The sequence below is a fragment of the Eptesicus fuscus genome, chromosome 20 (genome assembly GCF_027574615.1).
Source record: "Eptesicus fuscus isolate TK198812 chromosome 20, DD_ASM_mEF_20220401, whole genome shotgun sequence".
NCBI classification, from domain to species: domain Eukaryota; kingdom Metazoa; phylum Chordata; class Mammalia; order Chiroptera; family Vespertilionidae; genus Eptesicus; species Eptesicus fuscus.
This window is the reverse complement of record NC_072492.1, coordinates 30,424,318-30,445,240: the sequence shown is the minus strand read 5'-3', so window position 1 is coordinate 30,445,240 and position 20,923 is coordinate 30,424,318. Positions and strand designations below refer to the sequence as shown.

Genomic DNA, 20,923 nt, shown 5'->3' with positions numbered 1-20,923 from the left:
TAACTAGTTCTTAAATAAATTAGTCTCAAGAATAATGAGAAAAGAGTTCCCTATTAACTCTGGGTTAAATTGTGTGTTTTTTTAATTTGAATCTTAATATTAATTATGAGGAGAACATGGTAATATAAGTATTTACATGAATTTGATAGCCAAAATAATGGCCTACTGCTCTTTCTCTGGGTGCTTTTGATATTTAATCCATTGAAACATAAACTATAGCTTAGTGAAACGATGACCTCTGGTGGAGTGATCATACAACTGCTAGAATTATTAAGCCCAGAGCTTCTAAAGATACTACATTTTGTTCCTAGTGTGTATTTAGGATGCTGCCTCCTCTGGCTATAGGTAATGTAAGTTAATTGTGTTAAAATTTAAAGAAACCTCAGATAATCTGGCCTATTTTCTCATACCACGTCCCAGCCCACTCCTAAACAAAATTTATCCAAAGTCTAGATATTTTGTCCAGTATAAAAAAGAACAGTTTTCTTACAACAGCTCTAGCCAGTTTGGCTCGGTGGATAGAGCCTCGGCCTGCGGATGAAAGGGTCCCAGGTTCGATTCCAGTCAAGGGCACATGCCTGGGTTGTGGGCTCGATCCCCAGTGGGGGGCGTGCACGAGGTAGCCAATCAATGATTCTCTCTCATCATTGATGTTTCTATCTCCCTCTTCCTTCCTCTCTGAAATCAATAAAAATATATTTAAAAAAACAACAGTTTACGAATCTAATCTCTTCTTTCTATATCCTATCTAGATATATAACAGGTAGGTTGGGAGAGTATAGTCTTATATACCTTCTGTGTAATCTTGGGCAAATCATTTAACCAACTCTGAGTCTTATTTCCCAATTTATAATAGGGTTGTTGAGAATATAAAATAATGTATGAGAAAGCACATTATTTAAATAGTTAGCATGTCAAAAGTTTGTTATTTATAATACAATATGTGTGCATGTGTTATTTTTTGGTTTGTTTGTTTTTATTAGGTTGAAACTGCTTCTGCCTTGGCTAGAGGCCAGGATTCATGAGGGCTGTGAGGAGCCTGCTACTCACAATGCGTTAGCCAAAATCTACATAGACAGTAATAACAACCCAGAGAGATTTCTTCGTGAAAATCCTTATTATGACAGTCGTGTTGTTGGAAAATATTGTGAGAAGAGAGATCCACATCTGGCCTGTGTTGCTTATGAGCGTGGCCAGTGTGACCTGGAACTTATTAATGTGAGTACTGCTAGCTGAACGTGTAGAAGGAAGGCTGCATTTTATTTATTTATTTATTTATTTATTTATTTATTTATTTACTCTAACAAGGTAGGTTTTATTAAGAAGGCTGCATTTAAAAATCCTATATAATAAAACCCTAATATACAAATTGACTGAATGGCTGGTTGCTATGGCACACACTGACCATCAGGGGGCAGATGCTCAACACAGGAGCTTCCCCCTGGTGGTCAGTGCACTCCCACAGGGGGAGCGCTGCTCAGCCAGAAGCCAGGCTCATGGCTGGCAAGTGCAATGGAGGTGGCCAGAGCCTCTCCTGCCTGGAGGCGGGCGGTAAGGAGTGAGGGGTCCCGGACTGCGCGAGGGATGTCTTGAGTGCCGGCTGGTGGACATCCCCTGAGGGGTCCCAGACTGCGAGAAGGTGCAGGCCGGGCTGAGGGATACCCTCAGTGCACGAATGTTGTGCACCAGGCCTCTAGTGTGTGATATAATGTTAGGTTAGTGAATTTTGAGAGTTTCAGAGTAGTATTAAGAAGTTAAGACAGAGTATTTTTGGAAGACGTGATTTTAAAAATTTTTGTTTGCCAATAATTGTGAATTTAAAGGGGCCAAAATGGTAGATCAAATCTGTTTTCACTTATTAACATGTTAACTGCACTAGTTTTATCACTTGTGTTCTTATATATTCTCATACACATACACAGAATGCATACATCTCCCCCCCCGCCCCTTAGTAAAAATTTTTAAAATTTATCTCTGTTATTGAGAGTGTTACAGATGTCCCTCATTTTCCCCCCATTACTCCCTCTCCATCTGGTTTTCATACTACTGCAGGCATTCACCGCACCATTGTTTGTGTCCATGGTTTATGCACATGCATACATCTTTTAAACATAAGATAAAGTTGCATGCATCATGGCCTTGTACCTCTGCAGAGTGTATTTCCTAAGAATAAGGATGTTCTCTTTCATAAACACATTATAGAAACCACCTTCAGTCAATTTGATTGACAGAATATTTCTTAAAATTTATGCCAGTTTTGTCAATTGACCAAATAATGTTTCTTACAACAGTTTTTCCTTCCAGTCTAGAATTACATAGTGCATATAGTTGTCATATATCTCTAGTCTCTTTTAATATGAAATAATTCTTCAGCCTTTCTTTGTCTTTTTTAATACATCATTATAAACGTAATCTTTTTTCTACTTGTAACTTTTTACTGCAGTGAAATTTACATGATGTTAATCATTTGAAAGTGAAAAATTCAGTGGCAATTTGTACATTCACAGTGTAAGAGAATCTTATTCATTTTGAGTTTCTCTGATGGCTTCTCATAATTAGCTTTAGATTGTATATTTTCCATCCAGAATATTGCTTAAGTGATGTTTTGTCTTTCTCATGCTATTATATGGAGAAGCACCTGGCATTCTTTTGTCCTTCATTGGTGGAGGCACTTTTTATTGTTGTCAATTTCTTTACTGTATAATTATTATATTTCCTCTTGCAGATCTTAAGTCAGCAAGGAAACACTTAAAACCATGGAAATGTTGTGTGCCCCTCCTGTATGCCAATTTAGAATCTATTGATTCTTCTTAAACCATTCTTAATTTGTTGGTTGCAAAAGGACAATTTTCCAAGTCTAGCACATTCTCCGCATTTATTAGTCAGCACTCATTTTCATGTACTCATGAATCCCTGTTTGATTCAAGAGGTTATAATCCACCACTGTTGTTTTGATGCTCAGAATGTCCCCGTTTTGGCTGATAAAACCCTCTGCAGCCTGCCTCCTGGGGCTTTGTTTTATGGTCTCATCATTCTTCCAGCACGTCCTTATTTTTTAGCACAAGTTACATCACACTCATTTTGTACCTTCCCAGCCCTGGAATCTGCCATTTTCCCAGGGAACTCACATCCTTTTTAATGGGGAATGCTATTCAGATCTGGCCTTGGCTGGTGTGGCTCAGTTATTTGAGTGTTGTTTTATGCACCAAAACATTGCCGCTTGGATTCCTGGTCAGGGCACATAGCTGGGTTGTGGTTGATCCCTGGTCGGGGCACATACAGAAGGCAACCAATTTATGTTTCTCTCTCCCTCTTTCAACCCTCCCCGCCCCGCTCCCCCACCCCCCGTTCCCACCCCCAGTCTCTCTCCTCTCCCTCTCTCTAAGTATGTCCTTGGGTGAGGATTAAAAAACTCAGATCTGGGCTGTTAGGTATATTTTGTATTTGCTTCTATGATCTTTCAGTGATCAGAGCTAGGAAATATATGCATCTATGTACGTACATCCATTCATATACACATGGACATATATGTATGCATGTACACATGGAAAAATAAACACAAGAATAGCTAGTAAAACACTGAAAAGAAAGCTATAAAGGTGAACTAGGCCTACCAGATATTAAAGCACATTACAAAGCCTCTATAATTAAAACATGCAGTACTGGTGCATAAATAGACCAGTAGAGTAGAATACTTGCTTGTAACCTCTTCAAGATTATATGTAAAAATAGTGGATTTTTTTTATCCTAGAAAACAATAATCGGTATAAATGATAGGAAATAACTTTTAAAAGTAAAGTCAGTTATAAAAAGTCTTTACTTCTTACCTTGAAATTAATCTTTAATCTTTAATATCTTATTTAGGTTTGCAATGAGAATTCCCTCTTCAAAAGTCTTTCCCGCTATCTGGTACGCCGGAAGGATCCAGAATTGTGGGGCAGTGTGCTGCTGGAAAGCAATCCTTATAGGAGACCTCTAATTGACCAGGTAAAGTTGACAAATGGGATTAAGGCTCATCTTTTAACTATGAGTAAAACCTTTTCTTTTCCCACATCATACACATGGACCATATTTAACTATGAGAGAAGGCAGTAAAAAGAAACATTTTAAACATTTAATTATTTTAATATATATATATATCATAAATGTTAACAAAAAGAGAATACATCCCAAAAGTGATTGATTATTTAATTATATAAAACTCTCAATTCATCATAGTTAAAAGGAAAATAGCAAATTAAACATTTAATAAAATAAGAATTGCTGTTATTAATAACTGAGAAGTGACTAAGTTGATTTAAGACAATGTAAGAATGAGAATTGATAGTAGAGAAAATACAAAAGACCAAGTGGGGTAAATGTTAAATCTCTCCCTAGTAAGCATAAAACTGCAAGAGAGATGTGGGGTTATAACCATATAATATTGAAAAAATTTTAAAACCCTAAAAATTAAAGGTTGTTATACTGGTTCTTAAATTCTCCTTGTGGAAGTATAAATATGGAAGAGAATGCAAGCTATTATTTTTTTCATTCCTCTTTTAGAAAGCATCTCTAAGGAAAATTTTTAAGTAGATACAAATCTTCCCAGAAAAAAAATACTGCAGCATCTGAGAACCGTGCAAATAGCCTAAAACAGAGGAATTATTGAGTGTATAATGCTATATCTTTGTAGTTGAATTATAGGTAGCCATTAAAGTGATAATGGGGAGTGGTTGTTATGAGTAATGTTTTTAATGAGGGAAAAGATTGAAATTATACAATTAGGGTAATTTTTCAGGAGAATGGAAGTACATATAATATAGTTATACATGAATTTGTGTATGAAGACCTTTGGGTGGTAAATTTAAAGGTATTTTTCCTCCATTTTTTTTTTCTGACTATTTCAAGTTTTCTACTGAAAAGCCAACTTAGTTTTATTAGATCATATCTCCAAAAATCACTTTGATTCTCAGAACTTATTTTCTGTATATCCTCTGTAGGTTGTGCAGACAGCCTTGTCTGAGACTCAGGACCCTGAAGAAGTGTCAGTAACTGTCAAGGCTTTTATGACTGCAGACCTTCCTAATGAACTTATTGAACTGCTGGAGAAAATTGTTCTTGATAACTCCGTATTCAGTGAACACAGGTATGCTCTGAGAGGGTTCCATTGGCTGTTTATATTCAGTCTTTCATTATGGCCTGTCAGTTTTGGGAAGGAACAAAGAGACAAAGATTTGAGTATATTGTCTAAATTCTCACTCTTTAATACCCTCCTCTTCTCCCTACCTCCTGAGACAAAAGACTCTACTAGTATAGCCACAGTGCTTATTCTTTAGAACTAATGAGCTATTAAAATATTGTGTTTAAATCTTTCTTTATCTTAAAGGAATCTGCAAAACCTCCTAATCCTCACTGCAATCAAGGCTGATCGTACCCGTGTTATGGAGTATATTAACCGCCTGGATAATTATGATGCTCCAGATATTGCCAATATCGCCATCAGCAATGAGCTCTTTGAAGAAGCATTTGCCATTTTCCGGAAATTTGATGTCAATACTTCAGCAGTGCAGGTAAATAAACTTTCAGGTTACCTAAGTTTATATACTAAATGTAATTATTTCTCATGATTCAATATATGTATTATCCTTTGAGAATGAGCATAACCAATTGCTATGGCATAGGAGAGCAATAAAATCCTAGCCATTTCAGTGTAATTGCTGTGTGGTGAGATTCATTTTACTGTAACACTAATTCAAAAATTGGTTGCTTAGGTTTTAATTGAACATATTGGAAACTTGGATCGGGCATATGAATTTGCTGAACGCTGCAATGAACCTGCTGTCTGGAGTCAGCTTGCAAAAGCCCAGTTGCAGAAAGGAATGGTGAAAGAAGCCATTGACTCTTACATCAAAGCAGATGATCCTTCATCCTACATGGAAGTTGTTCAGGCTGCCAATACTAGTGGTACGACTTCTTAACTATTACGTATTTGTGACCTCAGAAAATGTATCTAAGCTCTGATTAAGCTAAGCATTAAGATAAATTGTGTACTCTGAATTAAGTAGGAATTAGATACTTCAGGGTTACTTTTGAAAACATGTAGCCCTCCATTTTAGTCCAGATAAAGAGAAGCTGCATTTTGTGAATTTGCAAGGTTCATGGGAAAGATTAATTTTCTGTTTTGAATTTTCATAAAATTCTGATTGAGCTCTAACATTACAGCTCTAAGAGAAAGGGGATGTCCACTATTCATTTCATTAGTGATAATACAGAAGTATAATAGAAGTTTTGCTATTATAGATGTATTACACTGTTTACATTTGTTATCGTCTATAATGTTTTCCTTAAAGGGAAATTAATATTAGTTCTCATTTACTTGGGTGAAAAGATAAACATTAAGATGTCAGTGCTTGTATTACTTTTTTCTTTTCCTATACCTAGGAAACTGGGAAGAACTGGTAAAGTACTTGCAGATGGCCCGTAAGAAGGCTCGTGAGTCCTATGTGGAGACAGAATTGATATTCGCACTGGCTAAAACAAACCGCCTTGCAGAGTTAGAAGAGTTCATCAATGGGCCAAATAATGCTCATATCCAACAAGTAGGTTTCTTATTCATATATATTTTTTAAGAATGTTAAAATAAGTAGTTGAGCAACATCATTAGCTTAGTAGGATCAACACATCACAGCTGAAGATTTCCAAGGAAAAATATCTTACAGGAAAAATACTGTTTTTCACTATTAATTGAGTTGCAACTTTGGAGAAAAGATTGAGTTTAGGCTCGCTGAAAATGGATTGTCCTTTTTTTTTTTCAGGTTGGTGACCGTTGTTATGATGAAAAAATGTATGATGCTGCTAAGTTGTTATACAATAATGTTTCCAATTTTGGACGCTTGGCATCTACCCTGGTTCACCTGGGTGAATATCAGGCAGCTGTTGATGGAGCTAGGAAAGCAAACAGTACCCGAACATGGAAAGAGGTAATCTCAACACCTGTTTGAGTGAAGAATTAAGATGCTATTTAGAAATGCTCTTTAAACTGTGAATTGAATTAACCAGCCATGTTTACATTTGAGTTCACATATTTGAAATTTTTATTGTAGGTCTGTTTTGCCTGTGTAGATGGGAAAGAATTCCGTCTTGCTCAGATGTGTGGGCTCCATATTGTAGTACATGCAGATGAATTAGAGGAACTTATTAACTACTATCAGGTAATGAACAGGAGACTTTCATATTAATTGAGATCTTTTGTCACACATAGTCCTATCTTTAATCTACTATCTTCCTTATTCAGGATCGTGGATATTTTGAAGAACTGATAACGATGTTGGAAGCAGCTCTGGGACTTGAGCGAGCTCATATGGGGATGTTCACTGAATTAGCCATTCTATATTCTAAATTTAAGCCACAGAAAATGAGGGAGCACTTGGAGCTGTTCTGGTCCAGAGTGAATATACCTAAGGTAACCAGCCTTTAACATTGGGAGGCAACTCTATCGCTAAAACTAATATTTTAAAATATCCTTTTTTGGACTACTAGGTAGAATTAAAGACTCATATCTAAAGCAATTAAATCTTTCTTACATAGGTGCTAAGAGCTGCAGAACAAGCTCATCTTTGGGCAGAGTTGGTGTTTTTGTATGACAAGTATGAAGAATATGATAATGCCATAATTACCATGATGAATCATCCCACTGATGCATGGAAAGAAGGGCAGTTCAAAGATATCATTACCAAGGTATGTACCTTCTTCAGAAGACAAAACAAAGGCAGCAGAATGAGTAAGCTCATTAGGAAGTAACTCTGACTTATGTATGGATTTTTCCCATTTTAGGTTGCCAATGTGGAATTATACTACAGAGCAATACAGTTTTACTTAGAATTCAAGCCTCTGTTGTTAAATGATTTGCTGATGGTGCTGTCTCCACGGTTGGATCATACTCGTGCAGTCAATTATTTCAGCAAGGTAATTATTTTTAAAACTTCAAAATATTATAACAAGGATCTAAAACATACTTGAATAACTTTTGTACGTGGAACTTTACCCATGTGCTATATTTGTAACAAACTCTTTATTTTAAAGGTTAAACAGCTACCACTGGTGAAACCATATTTGCGTTCAGTTCAGAACCACAACAATAAATCTGTGAATGAATCACTGAACAACCTCTTTATTACAGAAGAAGATTATCAGGTAAAACCTTTTGATTCTTGCATATATTCTCAAAACTTGGGTTATAAATAGGTTGTAAAATTGGTATGTTTTGCAGTTAAAAAACAAAAAGAGGCCATTATCCTTAGAATTTTAAACAGTAGGTATTTGTATGCCTGTGATTTAAATTTAATGAGGTGTTCAGGATTGATTAATTTGACTCCCTCCTAATGAAGTGCCAAGTTTGCAGAATTTTTGCTTAGATCTTATCTCTCTTTAGAAAAAAATATGGTTACTTTATCCCTAAACATCTAGATTATAGATAGGGTTGAAAAGACTTTGATCTCTTAACTAATCCTTAAAACTTATTTAGTATTAACTATATTTATTCACTGCTTTTCTTGCCCAATACCGTATTAGAATTTGTTTAATAAACTTTCCCTTGTGAAGGGCTTCACAAGAACAAAATTAATTAAGAGTTAAGATTCAATGGGCTCTTTTTTCTTTTAGGCTCAGATCCCATGCCTATCATGTTGAGTTGTATCAGGAGTTTCCTCAGAGCATGAAATCTTACCCTTCAAATTATAAATTTTCCAAATTTCATAACCATTCATGTTAGTCCTTGATATGGCTGTCATATTTTAATAATAGTTCACTGGTCATCATCATACATACATGTCATACATTGATCATGTCATATACAATCAGTTATGTACATAATGGCTTATTGATGAAGAATGATGGAACATAAACTTAAAAAACACTGATTTGGAATTTGGATGGCTTTTCTTTTTTTAAGGCTCTGCGAACATCAATAGACGCTTACGACAACTTTGACAATATCTCACTTGCTCAGCGTTTGGAAAAACATGAACTCATTGAGTTCAGAAGAATTGCTGCTTATCTCTTCAAAGGCAACAATCGCTGGAAACAGAGTGTAGAGCTGTGCAAGAAAGATAGCCTGTACAAGGTGGATGAAGTTGGTGGGGACAGGGCCATTAAACCAACTACTGGATGATCTGTGTTAACCCTAACGTGGTATACTACAAGTGATTATGGTCTTTAAAAGTATTAGCTTATGAATATGAAAATTACCTTTAAGCCCCCATTTGAGGATATCATAGTTAAGTGAATTTCTTTATTCTAGGACTATCTTATTTTTATTTCAAAGTTCTCAAAAAAAAAACACCCCAAAATAAGAATGCTTTATCCGTCTATTCCTTTTCTTTCAACAAATCTTTAAATTATATAACTGGTACTCTCTTCCCCACCCCACCCCCCATTGTATTGCTTGATTTACCAGTTTCAGTATATTTGAGTTTAATGTTTGACTTTCATCTGTTTGAATAGGATGCAATGCAGTATGCCTCTGAATCTAAAGATACTGAGTTGGCTGAAGAACTCCTACAGTGGTTTTTGCAGGAAGAAAAAAGAGAGTGCTTTGGAGCTTGTCTCTTTACCTGTTATGATCTTTTAAGGCCAGATGTTGTCCTGGAAACTGCCTGGAGGCACAATATCATGGATTTTGCCATGCCCTATTTCATCCAGGTCATGAAGGAATATTTGACAAAGGTAATGGCACCTCTGAGTATATTCAGAACTAATTATCTTGAATATGTAAAACTCCATGTGCAGACTTATTTTTTTTCCAATGTTACTTTTTCTCTAGTAAAAGTAAGTTATTTAGTTGATTCAAAAATATTCCTGTTCTCCATAAATTTTTAATTTTTGACAAATGACATTGCATGGAAAAGGAAACTCAAATCATAACTTGCCAGAATGTTTATCCTCAATGTATTTCTTTCTTTTTTTTTAAATATATTTTATTGATTTTTTATAGAGAGGAAGAGAGAGGGATAGAGAGTTAGAAACATCGATGAGAGAGAAACATCGATCAGCTGCCTCTTGCACACCCCCCACTGGGGATGTGCCCGCAACCAAGGTATATGCCCTTGACCGGAATCGAACCTGGGACCCTTGAGTCCGCAGGCCGACGCTCTATCCACTGAGCCAAACCGGTTTTGGCCTCAATGTATTTCTGAGGATGAATAGTATTACTTATACATTGTATGTTAGGTTTTTTTAAACATTTGATTAAAATTTTTTTTTCAAACTGTCTTCCTTAGATCAGTTCTTACAATTCATATATCTAGAAATAGTAGTATAGATTCCCTTTATTTGGTTGGTTCTTGACTTTAATATGTATGCCTGTTTCCCCTGAGGAAGCTACACCTATATTCTTAACATCCTGTTAATCTTCTCAATATTTTGATAGTTTAACCCCTAATTTTAAAATATCATAGGAGGTTAACAAGTAATGACACGTTTCCTAAAAGTACATTAAACAAGCTGGGGATATAATCTTATAAAAATCACTTATTCATCTTAGTGTCCCTTTTTGATGTTAGATATTTTTATTCACCCTGTCTTCAACACTTACTAGCTTTTTTGCTGTCGAACATTTAAAAATGATCCTAAAGGATCCATTTCATTAGAGAAAACATGCTTATTAAAATCCATTTCACATCTGATCTCTTCAGCATGCCTTTTTAAAGGGGGAAAAATAGTACTACTAACAGCCCCCAGTATACTGAGTATTTGCTTAGGCTACCATCTAAGTAGATACCATTGTGTTCAGTAATAATATTTTAAGAATTAATACTTTCTGTGTATAAGTCCAGGGTATCTTAGCCATAGATGAGAATTCTTTTCTTATGCATAATTCCAACTTGTGAGACCTGGCTCTAAGCTGCTGTTAACCGAAGTGCTATAAATTTTACTAGCGATTAAGCTGCTTTCTTTCACACTGATTCTAGCATAAATTCTTCTGCAGTAAGCTCTGAAGTTAAAAATATATATAAATTCTAAATTTTGCTTACAGTATGCCCTTTATTTTCACTTTTCTCATACCTTTTTTAGTGGTTAGATGTTTCTCCCCTAAACCTTTGTTGCTGATTCTACCTTTTTATGCTCAATATGGAATTTGATTTTTTTCTAAGCTGCACCTTCTGAATTCCTTTGCAGGTTGATGCAATAAAGGAAAAGGTGAAAGTTGATTCTTTTCCATCTTTAAGTCTGGAGGACTAAGTCTAAGGAATTTGCATGATTTTTTCCTTCCTTTTCTACACTGCTGCTGCTGCTTTTTCCCCCAAATAAATTTTCACTAAAGCCTCTGCAAGTCCCTTGAAACATAACTATAATAGAGTTGTAGGACATTAGTAGATGTTTGGTACTAATCGGCTAATAGGCTTTAGGAAGGGCAGGAGGCTAATCAGTAGTTGGTTCACAGTCTCTCTTAAATATATTATTAAAAACTGAGCATGGTGAGTTTCCATATTAATTTCAAAGTTTCAGGAAATTTCTCTTCCCTGTCAGGGTATCTGGACCATAATAGGATTTTCTTAATACTCTAAATAAATTTAAACAGCCTCTGGTTTTATTTTGTGAGCTTGCCTGACAGTCGCTGAATTTATATCTGTATATACATGCCCTAAAAGGCTTTTTGGGATTTTTTTTGGTATTGAAGGACTGTGATCCAGTTTCTGATCTCTTGATTCTTACTAATTTTTTGCTGAAAGTAGATACAAGAGATACTAGCTGCTTCCGAAGAGACTTTCCTCATGTTTCTCCAGGTGTCCAGTTCTTATGGTGCTAGTCCATTTTCAAGAGGACTCAAAACTTTTTTAATTATTAGAGTAGCTTGCTCTAATTGCTGCTAAGCAACATGAATTATTTCTATATATAACAAAGCAATATTAACTTCTACGTTTTGTAATAAGGCACATCTCTGAAGCCACCTCAAGTTTGCTCTCTTATTTATCTGTTGGCTTATCCATGGTAAATTTAGGCACCTTTTGGTTGCTGCTTCCTTAATTGGCTTGTCACCATCCCACTATAAGTGAAACCAATTTACAAACTTATGTCTGATATCAAATTGTGGTAAGAAAAGGGTGGGAAGATAAAAGAGAGTTGAAACAAATTTGAACGAATTTGGGTGGGGGACAATGCCTTGGAATTATGTTGAACCAAACTGGAGTCACCATTGGAACTGAAGGCAAACCTGAGTAAAATGCATTGTGTGAGGCCCTTCAGCAGCTAGTAAGCAAGGCAGTTAGAAAGCGTGTGTGTGAAAAACAGGTAATTGAACTGCAGTGTTATGCATTGTTTTAAATCAAGCATGTACAACAGTCATTGCAATTACATCATACTACTTTTGAAACTCTTAAAGCATTGCTGTGGGCTGTGTGTGTTTCTTGAGAGCCTGTATAGCAACAGTCATCTTCAGATCTCACTTCTTGCTTCAGTACTTTTGCCTTTTTTTCATGCACACATACACCAAAATAACTGACTGCATGTTAACTTTTCTCTGCAGCATATTGCAGTCTCTGTGGAAAAGCCTTTTATATTACAGTGAATTTTCAATAGTACAGGTGGAACTCAGTGACATGCTTACCTGAAATTTTTCTTTTTAAATCCAAGGATCAGAAACTTTTGTTACAGCTCTTAACAAAAGCTTGTGTTCGTAACAGCCTTCTCTGCTTTTTCTTTTTTGAGCAATCTAAATTGGGTCTATGGAATAAAAAATTGGATGTTGCTGTGCCAGAGGCTGTCCTATTATATAGAAAAATCAAATTTTTTTTGCTTAGCTTGGTGCTATTCCTTCAGAGTTCTTATTTTTTTGTGTTTTTCCCCCCTATGCCCAGCCTGCCTATGTCTGTGCCTGGGCATTGTGATATTGCTAGTTCTTCTAAGTCTTACATGTACTTTTGGAATAGGTCTCTGTTTCCAACATCTGACTTAGACATTAACTTTTAAACATGTGTTCACTTTAGATTCTTTTCCTTGAAAGTCTGGAAATGTATTACGCAGTGGTGGGTTTTTTGTTGTTTAATTTTTCTTCTTTTTAGAAGTTATTAATGTACACTCATCCATGTATTTTTTTGCACAACCTCTTTAGCTTGGATACTGTTTAGGTTAGCAGAACCCCATCTGACCCTTGGTGGCACATACCATACTTTAAAGTATACAGCTGTAATAATTTTTGTTGTAAGTTTGAATACCAAACTGTGGGTATTTTTCATGGTACTTATACTCGATAGTGGTCTTTGATTTGACATTGGGTAATTTATAACAGATGAACACTTAGGGTATAAAACAGGAAAATGTATGTAAAAGCAAATTAACCCAACTTCCTAGGGTGGGGAAACCACATTTTATCTAAAGGTGTCTAGAGTCTGCCTCAGCTTACTTTTCTCATATTTTGTTCCTTGACATAGTAGGATGGATTAGACCCACATTTATGATATTTAACATTAAAAATTAGTACACGTATGAAGTACTATCCTAACTTAGTGGCCTATCTGAAGACTCCAAGACACCATTTTAAATAATTTCAAAAAGAAATCAGGGGCTGCTCTAACCTTTTTAGCAGTCTTTATAGCTTTTTCACTGATGTTTGCATGTCTTTTTTTGTGAGTGATTTTTTTATCACTATTTGCCTTTTTGAGGAACATTTAATAAAAAGTTTTTTCCTGAACTCTGCCCCCATCTCACTGCACATTTATGACTTTGAAAACCACTAGTAGCAATAACTTTGAGATTTGAATTGTAGTTTTACTTTAAGTATAATGTAGTTATGCTTTGGTTGAGATACCGACTTTTAAATATAGTTTAAAAGACAAATATAGTATATAGCTCAAAAGGCAAATGAAAGTTGTGCAGTGGAGATTCCCTAATCCTAGTGTCCTGATGACTTCTTCCTAATTCTTCACAGAATTACAGAATCAAATCATGTTAGTCCTAGAAGGCACTTTACAGATTATCTCGTTCAACTGTCTGATATAGACAAGGACATTTTTTGAGGGTCAGTGCAGTGGTTTGCCAAGGTCACACAACTTGTTAGTGGAAGGACCTATGTATTCTACCTCCTTTCATTAATACATATGGACTCCTCTATTTAGAGTAGCTAGCATATAATAGCCATTTACTGTGGCTTAATTAAAAGCAAAAAAACTCTTAAAGGGCTACTTCTTAGAAAATAGAGCATAAAAACATGCAGCCTGTCTTTATATTAAAATAAATCAAATATGGAGCCACTTGAGTCTTAAACTTCAGTTTGTACCTATAACCAGTATCAGCAGAAACTGCACACTGGGCAAAAGGTAGCTTATTTTGCATAAGTATTTGTCCAGTCATTAGACTCATTTTACTTTTTTTGAGTACCATTTCCTTTGGGGAAGAAGTCTTGCCAAGTCATGAGTTCATTATTATCTTTGGTAGGCTTTAATCTTCATTTGTAAAAGTGGTTCCTTCTCATTATCTCCCTCCCTCAGGCTGGCTGCAACCTAGCATGCCCAGTTTTAGCCTGGCGTGCGCTTTAATGGCATTTATAAATCCCTCCTTCCGGAGGGTTTATAATGACAGTGCTGAAAATCACCTTGACTGAAGTATGAACATTGCCATTGAATTTGAGGGGGCCTGAGAATGTTCTTTCTAGTCTTTTTATTTTGACAAAATTTAATAAACTAAGGCTTTTCCACTTTCTGCCATAAACCTAGGTTTATAATACTTTTGAGGTGCTAATTAATATTACCTGTTTTTCTCCAGGTGGATAAATTAGATGCTTCAGAATCACTGAGAAAAGAAGAAGAACAAGCTACAGAGACGCAACCTATTGTTTATGGTAATCTCTATCTCTTTTTAACTTTACAGAAATAATAGTAGATATAAATGTTTCATTCTTTAGGGATTCTATCTCAAAATAGAAATATAATAAGCTTCTAAAGTGCAAAAGGCTCACTAAGTAAAGAAATAATTCTCTCTACTGTTATTCCACCCCACCCCCCAAACAGTCTCAAAGCAGGCATTAATTTTATCCCCTCAGGTAATCTTAAATGCAAAGACAGTATCAAAAATCTTAAGATCATAACCTCAGTTTCTCTATTGCCTGGTCACTGGTTGATTGCTTATTTATAAATTACTGAAGAAGAATTATTGGTGAATTCAATTTTCAGAAGTGCCAAGGCTGTCTTTAGAATGCTTTAGAATCAGGGATGGGGAACCATTTTTCTGCCAGGGGCCATTTGGGTATTTATAACATCATTTGTTTAATATAATTCACTTAATATAAATTTATGTTGCTATGAAAAAAGCTCCTAGATTTATTAAATTTCTAGTCTTGCCTGTAATTGCTTTGGTAGGGCCAGACTAAATTATTTCAAGGGCCTATATGGCCTGGGAGCTGGACATTCCCTACCCCTGCTTTACATAAAGAATACATTCTCTATTTAAATTCTAACTGGGGCAGAGAACCTGAAAGAGTTTCCATTTGAGAACTTTCTAGAGAGATAGGATCTTCAAACTCTCAGTTAATATTTAAGGCAATTTAGTTTCTTCTTACATATTTACATCTGAACTACCTTTTCCATTTCACTCTTGGTGAACAGATTCATTTAAACAATGAATTTGAAGAGTATAGGTTACAGTGCCCTTTATTTTTTTTTATTTTTTTTTTTAAATATATTTTATTGATTTTTTACAGAGAGGAAAGGAGAGGGATAGAGAGTTAGAAACATTGGTGAGAGAGAAACATCAATCAGCTGCCTCCTGCACACCCCCTACTGGGGATGTGCCCGCAACCAAGGTACATGCCCTTGACCGGAATCGAACCTGGGACCCTTCAGTCCGCAGGCTGACACTCTATCCACTGAGCCAAACTGGCTAGGGCTACAGTGCCCTTTAGACAAAAAATTATAACCATTGTATCTCATCCTGCTAAAGGAAATGATAATATTCAAATCTATTATGACATTACCTCCTTTATATTATAAATATAAAGGACTTTGGGGATTTAGAGGATCAGGGTAATTTTGACAAAGTTGAAAAAGATAAACTTTAAATAAATTGTTAGAGATGGGAGCAAGATGTTTCACATATTTGAGATAGGAAATAGTAGGAACCAAAACAGAATGAGTGTAATGATTTGGGGGCACCTACTCAATTTGGTTTGCCTTTAGGGTGTTTAAATGGATAGGCCTTATAAGCAGTTGACAGTGGGGTTGAAATTTCAAGACAAATGTCAATATCAAGGTTAGAAGTGATTTTTAGAAACTGCTAGTTTCCAAAAAGAATTTGCTCACTAAAGACAATTTTGTTGGTTATTCACAAAAAGGGGAGACACGAGGTCGCTTGTGCTGGGAGAAATCTTGCTCTAGGATTACATTCTAGTGGGAGATTGAGCCCTTTTGTGGCAGTTGGGAAGAGGGGTTACATGTCTTTTCCCTCTAAATAAGCCAGCTTCTCTTAGGGTCGTTTTCTGTATGGGGTCAACAACTACCGTATTTTCCGGCATATAAGACGACTTTTTAACCCAGAAAAATCTTCTATATGCCCAGTTGTCTTATATGCCGGAAAATACGGTATTTAAACTTCCTAAAAGGGGCAACAGAATATATAAAAGAGGTTGTATGCGCTAATGTATCTCATACCTAATATATATTTGAATATGCCTTGCTATTTGTAATTACTTTCTCTAAATTAGTACTAGATTCTTTGCTCAAAATGCATTAGGTTTCATTATCATGTAGATGTGCTTAAATCAGAAATTTAAATATAACTTTAAAATTTCAGTTATGTTAAAACCATGTCTGTTAAACAGTTGTTTTCCTGTGCTAATTATATTGTCATCAAATATAATGTGCAAACACCATGTTGTAAAAAGGCTTATTAAGTAGATGTCTTGCCTGATGTCAAGCATGCATGTGCATATTGCTTTAGGTGATATGAAGTAACATAATTACTGTCACAGTTCTGACCCTTAGCTCTGCACTGCTTGTTGGCTTTATAGGCAGGACCCTTCTTAGGGTGACTGTCATGCCAAAATTGTGGCAGTCAAAAGTGCTCCCCAAAACTCAAAGTTGTGATTATGCTACTAGAGGAGGGGAGATTGGAGTGTGATAGTCCTACAATGCTAACAATTTTTACTGCCTCCTTGCCCCGCCCCTGCTCCTTTTTGTTTTCCATCTTTAGGTCAGCCCCAGTTGATGCTGACAGCAGGACCCAGTGTTGCAGTCCCTCCCCAGGCACCTTTTGGCTATGGTTATACTGCACCACCCTATGGGCAGCCACAGCCTGGCTTTGGGTACAGCATGTGAAACGGAAAGCTGATCCTGTAGTCGCCTATTTTCGTACTGAAACATCGTCTCTACCCACTTCTCAGTTTATAACAGAGGAAAACAGGCACATGTTCTTGTAACCTTTATTTCATGAAGGACTGCGTTTTATTTCTAACTATAAACTTGGATCACCTATGTTAAAAGCTTATTTCACATTCCGCATCATTTTAGAATTTATTTTCAAAGGGGAATAGTTTCAATGTTTTATTCATCTGGGCTTTTTTTCTTCCCTTTTGTTCTTTGAAGAACTGCCTAATATTCAATCTGTTGTGAAGAACCTGATTTGCACTCTGTAGTGTTTAAAGAAAAACTCTAATATTGAAGCTCTTAAATTTAGTGTATGTAAACAGCTTACAATATGTATTGTCTAAATGCATTTAAATCTCTTTTATTCAAAGAAAAGCTAAAGCAAAAATATTGGTATGTGACCATGCGAGACTGTCAATGCAACAAAGACAACACTAATCATAATCAGCACATCCTACACTGGACTACAGTGCTCTCCAAAGTATTGGGAAAATGCATTACAGACAACTTGCCTGACTTTTCAATGAGCATAAGAGGCCCTCTAACCTATGCAGGTTTCCTGATTACGCATATAGAAAATGCTAGTGTGTTTTTGCTCACTCCATATGTAACAGGTGCCCTTATGTTGTGCTGTATCCTGTGCTTTTTCTGTGGGACCATTCCATTCAAGAACAAAGAGCACCATGATTCCAATCTGTGTGTATTTACTAACCCTTCCCTGAGGTTTGTGTATGTTGGATATTGTGGTGTTTTAGATCACTGAGTGTACAGAAGAGAGAATTCAAACAAAATATTGCTGTTCTTCAGTTTTGTTTGTGGAATTTGAAAATACTCAAATTTAAAATAAATTACTGGACTGTGGAAATAACATGTAGAATGGCAGTTTTAATTAAATACCTCTCAAACTTAAACCAAAGGAACCATGGTTTTGGTAGTTCCATATTGGATTCCAAGGGTAGGGAGGTATGAGAGCAGAAATGGAATGAGGATCGGGACATGTGAAAACACATATCACATTATACCATAAGGCACACTATAGTGGGCGACATTTCAGCTATCTCCATCATATTAACCAAGTGGCACTTTTAAGTTTTATCTAAGCATTTTACTTCAATGAACAAGGTCATGGATGTGAAATTATATTAACCTGATATAAATATATAGAAACATGTAGTTCATGCTGTTCCTCACCATGAAATTGTAAGGGTCCCCAAATTATGGGTAGTTTAAGGTGATTTTTTTAAAACCAGTGTTTGAATCCAACTCTTGGCTGATGGCTAAGAATGTTACTTTAAGTTCATTTCACTATTAATCATCAGTAGAGTTAGAGAGACCCCTGCCTAGCCTTGTATTGCCACATTTTTTTTTTTTAACTTAGAACCTCTTTTCGTTCCCTATCTTTAATTCCCACCCTATTTTCCTATAGGAAATTACAGTATTAGCTGGCAAATCACCTTTTTTTTTTTTGTTTGTCCTAGTGAAGACATCTTGCTGTTCAGGATCTGGCTGAACTTTTGTTTCTGCTGGATCTCTGCTCCCTTTTTTCATCATTATGAAAATGAAGAGGGAGAATAGTCATGGTCCTAGTGAGCCTCAACATGTGTTCTAGTCCTCTATTCTCTTTTCCTTCCCTTCCCTAATAGAAACAAATTAAAATACTTCCGTTAAGGTTTCCTTATAGCATACTTAAATTTTTTTTTAAGAACAACAAAAAAGTCTTGTGCTGTAATACTGAGTTGCCACTTAAGCCATCTATAATGGGTTATAGTAGAAAGAGAAACTGCTTTGACTTGGGTTCAAATCCTGAACAAGATGAACTTCTAAGCTTGTTCCCTGGGTAATTTTCAGAATTCTTTGCAGGACTGTCTTTAAATCACAAAATGCCTAGCTCAAGACTAGACAATAGTGTTGTACAATAAGTAGTAGAATGAATTGGTAATAAACTGTATTTTAAGGGATTTCCTAACATGACTCTGAATGATGGTCTTGGAGAAGGGATTAAAAACAATTAACCAAGGGTATTGAGAGTCCTTAGCACTTTCGATGTAACTGAAACAGGATAGAGGAAGGGGAGACATTACTGGGAAACTTTTCAGAAGGTAAGCATGCTTTCAGTGATCTTCCCTAATATCCAAATACAGCCTTTGTACCAAACCTGTGATATTTGTTGACAACTATTTCAACATAGGCAGTATAATAGCAGGAGACTAACTGGTGGTCTCTGAGTAGGGCCGCTTAACTTTGCTGTAAATTGATTTAGTCATGCAGACATTCTCACTCTAGTGGTTCTCAAACTTTTTCTTTAGGATCCTTTTATACTCTTAAATCATCGAAAGTCCCAAAGTTTATATGGGGTTGCATTTATTGATATTTACTGTATTAGTAGTTAAAACAAATTTTAAAAATTAATCCATTTAAATGTAATAGTAATAAACTCATTCCATGTTAACATAAAGAATTATAAATTAACTGTATTTCCCAAAACAAAGGTCAAGTAATAAGAGTGGCTGGCACTGTACTATTTTTTATAACTTTCTTCAGAGTTTGTCTTAACAGAAGACTGCTGGATTCTCATCTGCTTCTATATTCAATCTGTTATATGTTGTTTTTGTTGAAGTACATGAAGAAAGTATGGTCTCACAGATTTGTAACTAGGAAAGTATTTTAATAGCCTTTTTAAGATACTTGGGGTTAGTTGAAATGTGGAATCTAAAATTATAAAAGTGAACTTTTTATACTGTTATATTAAAATCCATTGGTCTATCTTTACTTTGAATGGATCTTTTACCCATGCATGATTTGTACCCTCATGCATTGGTTATGTGGAAGACAGATTTACTATGTTATATAGTTCTTCTAAATGTTGACACATTATATATTGTAAGATATTTGTGAGAAACACTGATCTTACCAAAAAGTCTTAAGTTTGGGGAAGTTTGGATGAGAGGCAGATAGAAGTTTTCCTACATCCTGTCAATTGTTATTTATGAGGAGATTCCTACCAAACATTCAGATCTGGATAACCAGTTTGTCAGTGGTTCTTGCCAGTAAAAATTTTCCATGATAAAACCAGCTAGTTCAGCTCACCACTCAGCCTCACAAGTATTTTTGTCATATTTCGATGTGCACCAGAAGTGTTTAATGCTACACAGAATATTAAGACAAATAGTTAAGGGTCAAATTTAATAATATTGTTAGTGCTTCATCCAGGGCATTAAGTGAAACTTTTTTTTTTATTGTGGGGAGGGCAGTGAAAACTACTTGTACAGGTAGGTGCCACTGCCATAATTTGTGAAAGGTGCCAGCAGTTTACCCACGGTGTAAAAGAAAAAGAATGTGTTAATATTATAAAAATAGTTTTAACACCCTGAAAGTGTGTTAGAGAACCCATGGGCTCTGCCCATACTTTAAGACCTGTAAGATTATGAATCCTATTAAATAAATACTAAGTACAGGTGAACTAGAGAACAAAATGTATCACCAGAATTTGCATACAATTCATCCTAGTAGCTATGCCATGACGTATTACAATTACTTGAATCAGCCACAGCAGGCCATTCTGTGGGGAATGCAGTTCTTTGAACGTGGAACCA

The 20,923-nt window shown here is 35.7% G+C and overlaps 1 protein-coding gene across 2 annotated transcripts in view; it reads left to right on the top strand.

Moving 5' to 3' along the window:
• CLTC (clathrin heavy chain) overlaps positions 1 to 18,198 on the top strand; it is a 60,224-nt gene extending 42,026 nt beyond the window's left edge. The window contains exons 17-33 of one of the 2 annotated variants that reach the window (XM_028157489.2): positions 984 to 1,218; positions 3,865 to 3,987; positions 4,980 to 5,125; positions 5,366 to 5,549; positions 5,751 to 5,943; positions 6,421 to 6,578; positions 6,795 to 6,959; positions 7,083 to 7,190; positions 7,274 to 7,441; positions 7,567 to 7,716; positions 7,813 to 7,944; positions 8,062 to 8,172; positions 8,930 to 9,100; positions 9,481 to 9,702; positions 11,155 to 11,175; positions 14,737 to 14,812; positions 17,158 to 18,198. In XM_028157489.2, coding sequence (XP_028013290.1) covers positions 984 to 1,218; positions 3,865 to 3,987; positions 4,980 to 5,125; positions 5,366 to 5,549; positions 5,751 to 5,943; positions 6,421 to 6,578; positions 6,795 to 6,959; positions 7,083 to 7,190; positions 7,274 to 7,441; positions 7,567 to 7,716; positions 7,813 to 7,944; positions 8,062 to 8,172; positions 8,930 to 9,100; positions 9,481 to 9,702; positions 11,155 to 11,175; positions 14,737 to 14,812; positions 17,158 to 17,282 — 2,488 coding nt within the window. In that variant the 3' untranslated portion in view covers positions 17,283 to 18,198. The remainder of the gene's footprint in view (positions 1 to 983; positions 1,219 to 3,864; positions 3,988 to 4,979; positions 5,126 to 5,365; positions 5,550 to 5,750; positions 5,944 to 6,420; positions 6,579 to 6,794; positions 6,960 to 7,082; positions 7,191 to 7,273; positions 7,442 to 7,566; positions 7,717 to 7,812; positions 7,945 to 8,061; positions 8,173 to 8,929; positions 9,101 to 9,480; positions 9,703 to 11,154; positions 11,176 to 14,736; positions 14,813 to 17,157) is intronic. The other variant, XM_008149482.3, reaches the window with a different exon arrangement.
• Positions 18,199 to 20,923: the final 2,725 nt, after the last annotated feature.